The sequence below is a fragment of the Lepisosteus oculatus genome, unplaced genomic scaffold (genome assembly GCF_040954835.1).
Source record: "Lepisosteus oculatus isolate fLepOcu1 unplaced genomic scaffold, fLepOcu1.hap2 HAP2_SCAFFOLD_39, whole genome shotgun sequence".
NCBI classification, from domain to species: domain Eukaryota; kingdom Metazoa; phylum Chordata; class Actinopteri; order Semionotiformes; family Lepisosteidae; genus Lepisosteus; species Lepisosteus oculatus.
In genome coordinates, this window is record NW_027167923.1 from 1,938,899 (window position 1) to 1,946,299 (window position 7,401).

A 7,401-nucleotide genomic window follows, 5' to 3' on the forward strand; every position below is an offset into this window, starting at 1 on the left:
ATTCTTTAACCTTGAAATGTAGTCTATTTTGTGATGTAATGATGCAATGTCCCTTTACTGAGAGCCAGCAATCAACGGATGTGTCTGATCGTGAATGGTTTTCCCTGTTGTTTGTTGTATTACTTGGTGTTGCATTTTAAGCTGTGCATGAGGCAGGACCCGGAGGCTGCTGCTTCTGCTGGTGCTTCTGCTGGGATTGAGGAAGAGCTGAGCGCCATGTAAGGCAAAGACACTGCGTTCCACTTTATCAGGTGCCTGGAGTGTAAGAGCTGCAGATAATATTGAGTCACATTAATCCCAACATATTTCAAATATTATGAAAATTAAATAAATTAAATCAAATAACTTTCATTAAAAAATCAATCACTCTTTACCTTGCTTTTTCAGTTGTTTTTAAGGAAAATTGATGCCGAGAATGTGTGAATACTACTTTTTGATGGTTCCAAGACCAATGTGACCTGTTCTATTGCCTGCTAATTGTACGTTCCAGGTTGAAAAATTATTTTTAGGAGGTCAAGGTGTATGAATGATAAGAGAAAAACTGAAATAACCACAGCTACGCAAACACCAGTCCACCAAAAAAAAAATCATTTAATTAAAATAAGGTAACATTTTTTTTTCATCATCATACGGATGAACTGTGCTAAATGTGTTTCTAAAAAGAAAAAGCAGGACGTGAGTCGTGAGCCAAGATCATGACTCTTTTGCTCTTCTTCACATCAGTTTTCATCTGCGAGGAGGAGGAGGAGGGCGGCTCCTGATGTGCTGACACTTGGGGATGTGCCTCTGTGCCGGCCTGGGGGCAAAGCGCCGGCCGCAGTGAGGGCAGGGCACGTAGTCGGGGTTTGGATTCGCGGGGGGCTGGGGCAGGTTCACAACTTTCCCTCCTTGCGTGATCACCTGCTGCACCTCCCTGGCCTGTTTGATGCTCCGAATGAAATCCTCGTGCTTCTGCCTCCAGTTGTTCTTTCTCAGCTGGGAACAGGAAATGAAACCAATAAAACAGCTTCCAGAAAAAGTCCAGACTAGCACTGCGTACACAGTCTGGTCGCAAACCATTCACAAGGCAAGAAAATATCAATACAGTAATAACGTAGCTTTCTGGGGCTACCTTTCAGGTCATTGGGTAGAGAGTACAATTTACGTAGTTATGGTTTTGTTTCCTGTGAGTGCTATTTGCTTGATATGTAGATTTTTACAACAGAATTCAGAAGTCACTAAGACACATTTATTCTGTCTGGCAAATGTGCCTTTGCGGCAGTTTTTCAGAAGAGTACTTCATAAAACACTTATTTATTGTCTACATTGATTTATAAGCTGAGTCTGACTCTAGGAGAAAAAAAGGGAAGCTTGGAAAGAGTTTAAGGATAGCCCTTACCACGATTGGCGGTTTAACCTTCTTCTTATGGATGTATGTCTCCAGTTCTGTTCCCTTGGCCCTGTGCTTGAAAGAGTCAAAAACCTTCCTCTTTGAATTCTGAAGCTTCTTGCAGATCTTGCTGTGTTTCTCCAGCCTCTCTACAGCAAACTTCCCGTGACACAGTTCACAGGGCACCAGCTGAGGGTTTCCACTCTGGCTATTCTCATATGGAAATTGCTCAGCGGTAGGGCACATCAGACTTGTAGGGGACAAATATCTGTTTTCCACTGACAGAGTTTGTTCATCCAGACATGTGGTGTTATTTCTGAAGTGGCCCTGCGCGGCCTGTGCCGCTGACACGTCGCTTTCAGGGAGCCTTGCTTTCTTGAGATACTTTCTCCTTCCACAGGGGACGTCTTCTAGCCCACGGCTGCAAGGGCTCACTTGACGTCTCTCCTGATGGGAAAGCGCAGAGGGAAAGTGCGATTCTGCGCATCCGCCATCTTCCATTGGAGAACCATAATCAAGGTTGTCTCCTCTGATAGGAAGGGCTTTCCTTGGAGTGAAGGCTTTTTGCTTCTCCATTCTGCAGGTCAGAAGAGGCACGGCCTTAGAGCGGTGGTTGGCCCATGGTCCTCTGGGGCAAAGCTCGCTCTGCCTCGCCTCTATTTTCCCTTCCGGCCACCTCTCTGGAGTCTTCCATCTCTCTCGGAACCATCCTCAGCTCCTCCTGTGCTCTGAAGAGCTTCGCCTGCATCATGGCCTCCTTCTGGCGAATCTCGTCCTTCATCATGGCCTCCTTCCGGCGCATCTCATCCTGCAGGCTGGCCTCTCTCCGGCGATGCTCCTCCTTCAGCGCGGCCTCTGCCTCGGCCACTTTTCGTAGCTCCTCTTGCAACTGAAAGTGCTCCTTCCCATTGGCATGAGAAGGGCATTGCCCTGGAGGGGTCGCCACCATGGGGAGGACAGTCCTGTCCTTAGGTTTGCATACTCTTGAGCCCCTCCTGCCCGGCCTCTCGCAGGGCCTCTCATGACCATCCTGAGGCGGGGTGGGGGCAAACAAGGAATCACTCTGTGCGTCCGGGCGGTCCACAGCCCGAATCTCACCAGGGCCGGAGACTTTCCTGTTACCCATAAGCTTCAGGGGGTAAGACCGATCATACCCCACAATGTTCTTCTCGGGGCCCTGTTGGGCTTGGAAGCGATAGCTGTTCCCCATCTTCTTCTCCGCAGCGTATTTGACATATTGGAAACATTTTCTCATCTTCTGTAGAGCTGCCTCCTGCCGCCGATTGTACATGGCGATCATTTTTTTCTCCTTTTCCTGCATCAGTTTCTCTTGGAAGGTGTCCTTCAGAAGCTGTATCTTGGGAGGCGGGCAGTACGTGGAAATCAGATCCTGTTGCCTTAAGGGCGCGGGTCGATTCGAGTCTGTGTCCTTCGGGGAGGGGGACAGAGCACCAGGCTTAGGACTGGGCTCCATTGGCAAATGAGATATGAGCTTTGTTTCCCAGGTATCTGGAAAAGGCAAAAATGGCAAATACATGATATCCTGCACAGTCTAGTATGGTCTAATAGAAAAGAATAAAAAAAAAACAATTCAGGAAATACACAACTTTTTAATATTAAACCTAATGGTGTTGAATGCTGCATGCTGACTCAGTAGGAGACAGATCCTAAACATAAACATTATAATAAACATTTGTTTCCCAAATAACATTCTCAATGTTCAGAATGCTTAAAGTCATGAGCTTTTTTAAAAATGTTTAACTGAAACCTGGAAATGTGCTATTTCATTTCAAAGCTTGTATTATATCTATGATATAAATGTTTTTTTATATAAAATTAACCCATTATGCAACAGGGGTTTGAGCAAAAGTCACTGTGAATAAGGGAATTTATCAATATTAATTAGCCGTTTCACTACATTATAGATAGCTGAAGGATTATGATACAGTATATCGATTTCGCTACAAATTGACAAGCATATTTGATGACACCAAACACGTTTTAAACAGCGGAGAAATAGTTCACCACGACGATAGCAATGCAATGTTTGACTGCATCTCCCTATGTGATATATCTGTATTTGGGTATATACAGATCACGTAATTCAGGGAGCACTGTTACGTCAGGTCACCAACCATTATTACGACGCTCATATGTCATAGAGCTCCTTAGGATGTTTGTATAATCTTTATCCAAATTTTCATATGGCCGCAGTTACGGCGTTTATTTTACAGTTAATGTAACAGGGTGTCATTATATTTTTCTGTCTTTATGGTGGCAGACCACTTAAATAAATCTGAGTAGGCGGTTTCTACAAGTGGGTCAGATAAAATATTAAATATACAGTAAAAGCTCACACCTATTCATACCCTTTATGTACTGTATATCTACAATTACGTATACTACGTATACAGTTATCGTATACTATAATACGATAACTACCATTACAAAATGTCTCCCTTTTGATTTGAAGTGGTTCTTTTAAATAAGTAAATTGCAATCACTTAGCCTACATCTGAGCTCCTAATTCATCGCGACGACGGACTGAGACTCCAGTCGGATTTGTGAGAAGGGGTGTGCCTGTTTTAAAACCGATTCATACGTCTTAAACACATGGACATAGATAGCAGTCTGTGTTATATAATTTATCTTTTTATTTTATTTAAATTTAAGTATCACATACACATTTTCAAAGTAACTGTACCCCTTTTAATTATGATCCCCATCGCTCACAGCTCCGAAGGTGAGACGAGGGCTACTTCAGATGGGATTTCCAATATTTCTCTCTTAGCTTGTATACCGGTGGAAAGGAGAGGGGTCTTAAAACGTGTTGATAGTAAGATTGGGATGTATTTGCAGTCTAGATAAAGTTTTTTTAATGTTCGGAGCCGCCACAGATTCATTTTCTTACGACTGCTTTTCTGGATGACAATGACAATGCAAACGATGGTGTTAAGGCGAGGCTGTGCCTTAAGGCTCCTCTGCTTACAATATTCAGCGCGTAAATCGCAAACGAGCGCCTTCCCTTACGATGAAAATGCAGAAAATAAGACCACGAGATTTAAACCTACGGCTTACAAATTTATGCGTAAACACTAAAACCGTATCTTTAGCAAAACTGGCGAGACAATGTGTTTTATCATTTAAAAAAGTACTGGAAAATAATTAAAGGTTATCACGATAAACAGAGGTTACTGATCTACAACTGTACGCTGTGACCAAAAATGAGAGTCCCCCGATCCTTGCAGCCTTCATGCTTTGGTCTGGGCCTGGCCGTTTTTTTTTTAGGATAATGGGGTCAAGTTAAGAAATTATGCAAGTTTCTAATCAAATCCAAGGGCGCCCCGATCTCCTAAGCATCTTTAGAAGGCCGACGGACCACACTGCACGGTCCGGGTCCGTTCCCTGACCCGGTTCTGGATAATGCCAGCTTAAAGTGAAAAATTCTACTGTACATATTATGTTTCTTATTATGGTATATATGTATAATACAGCGCGACCGCTTCACGAAGCTAGAAAGAAAGTTATCCGCCTTTTTTATTTTACCTGCAATTGAATTTGCCATTAAAATCATTATTAATACCGCAGCTGCTAAATAACTTACCTAAAAGCGTTCAGATACAAAAGCACTTGAGCTGTAATGTTTGTATACTGTTGGCCCGATGACCTACTTCAAGAAGAATTGTTACATAGACCGCCAAGGACTGTCATCACACTTTACGTCATAAAGCGCTTTAAAACTTTAGACAAGTTCAACACCTCATATTTTGTACTGTTTATCATGGTAAAAGCAACTCAAAGCAATTATAAAAATGATCGAAAGGTAAAAATACAAGCTTATACGAGCTGTCGTTTTAACATTTATAACATATATTTAAACAAAACATATATAATCTATTTTAATAAAATAGAAAAGTGTTCTTAGTCTTCACTTAAAAGCTGTTAGAAGCTGCCTTTCTGACAAGAGAGTTCTGTGAGTTCCACAGTCTCAGTGCATTAAAGTCAAAACCAGTTGCTTTTTATTTCCTCTTTTACGACAGAGCAAGGAGGGTGTCCACAGACCACTGTGCACCTGCAGGCTGATATGGGGGGTAAAAAGTCTAGAAGTTAGTAAATAAGATTTTAGCACATGTTCTAAAACAAACCGGACACCTGTACAGTGATGCCAACACACTGATCTGAGCTCCTTCTTTGAGTTAAATCCTAGCATCTGCATTTTTTACAAGTTGTTGCTATGGCAGAGCATGACCAGAGCATAACAGAAACCACCCATTTTCTAACCGCTTCATCCAATTCAGGGTCAGGGGGTCAGGGGGTCGCGGGGCACGGGGGAGCCAGAGCCTCAGAAAGTAATAAGCAGGAGATACCTGGGACTGGATGGTAGTCCAATGCAGGGAAGACACAGACACTCACCAATTATCCCAGAAGCCAATTAACCTACCAGTAGTTCTTTGAACTGTGGGAGGAAGCCGGAGCACCCAAAGCAAACTCATGCAAACATGGGGAGAACATACAAGCTCCATACAGATAGCACCCCAGGTCCAGAAGTGTACCCAGGGCCTCAGCACTGTGAGCTAGCAATGCTAAACGCTGGGCTACTGTGCATGCAAATTTCTAGGCATCAAGTGATCAATCAGGTAGTGTTTCTCAGATAAAAGGACACCAGTAATTTAGTATGAGATTCAAATTGACCTCAGAACAAAATATAACTTATGTTATATAACTTATATAGAACTTACTACAGCATAACTGTCTTATTTGGCTCTTGTAGAAAATATTAACAGCATGCCTATTAAACATACAGTATCTAGCAATCAGCAATCAAAATAAAAACATTTCCAAACATGGAAACTGCCCAGTTAATGAAGCATTTCAAAGACATTAATCTATTCAATAATTACAGTTTTAAGTAGATAACAGATTTATATTCAGATTACGAAAGTATCATAACAACTGCTGCTTGTGTAAGGAATCCATTAATACCACTGTACATGAGAATTTCACACCTATTTGTAATCAATACACAAAATCCTATTGAATTTCAGGTACTTGTTTATTCAGCATTGCTTGACTCCGCGGACTCCTTGTTGTTTCAATATTCTAGCAATAGGACTAATCGCCAATACAGTGCCGTTGTAATCTATTCCTTCTGCCAGCAGAGGACGGTATTCGCATAGTCAGTTCAGGATAAGATACGGTCCTCGCAGTTCACAGTACAACTGGCCAAAGCCGTATTCGGAATATGCTCTCGATAACCTCGTTTAGTTTAAGTACGGCCATATTTCATATCAACCCACAGATGCATTGCATAAACACTAGAATTCTGGTTGTACTTAAATTGACCTTATACGTTTTGGATTATGTTTAACCTTCTTCAATTTCTTCAACCATATTTTGAGATGATTACGTTTACAGAAGCAAATATTATTCAGTGCTTTTTCTTCACTCCTTTAATCAAACCCACATTTCTATAAGGAGGGCCATTGTGAAACTCCCCAAAGTGAGCTGAATTAATCTTTTATTCTTCACACCTGCGAAGTCATTCCTACATTGTGTAATATGAAGGCCTTTCATTATTCACGTATACTACAACATCTGAAAATAATGGGTCTTGAAATAGTTGAATGAAAGAAAATCCTGAATAACTCCTCCAAATGCGTGTTACACTTTCATCAAGTACACACACTTTGAATGTGATGAACTATAAAAAGTTATTTTAACCATACCCAATGGAGCTCAGGAGTGCGATTGCATACACAATCATGTTTTCAGTGTTTGGACATCAGCCGTACATCAGAACAATCATTTCACTAACACAGCTCCGTGTTGAGTGACTTCCCTCCAAGAACACAAAGTCACTTTCCCTTAGCAATTATTGCATGGACTTTGATTATCTGCCTTCTGCATCAAGCCCTGTATTATATACGGTACAAAGCCAAGCTTTGGGATAGTGCTTTGTTTGGATCCTTGTCTTGATCCTTTTGGATCCCAGGCTGCTCATTTGCAAATGAGTTTTGACATTAATTATAGTG

The 7,401-nt window shown here is 41.8% G+C and overlaps 1 protein-coding gene across 1 annotated transcript; it reads right to left on the reverse strand.

The window, feature by feature from the left end:
- Nucleotides 1-646: 646 nt before the first annotated feature.
- LOC138227632 (uncharacterized) lies at nucleotides 647-3,421 on the reverse strand. Its single transcript, XM_069186317.1, has 3 exons — nucleotides 3,361-3,421; nucleotides 1,379-2,878; nucleotides 647-975 (listed from the first exon to the last, which is right to left on the reverse strand). The coding sequence occupies exon 2, from the start codon at nucleotides 2,841-2,843 to the stop codon at nucleotides 1,971-1,973; it is 873 nt and encodes a 290-aa protein (XP_069042418.1). The 5' UTR covers nucleotides 2,844-2,878; nucleotides 3,361-3,421; the 3' UTR covers nucleotides 647-975; nucleotides 1,379-1,970.
- Between the last annotated feature and the right edge of the window lie 3,980 nt (nucleotides 3,422-7,401).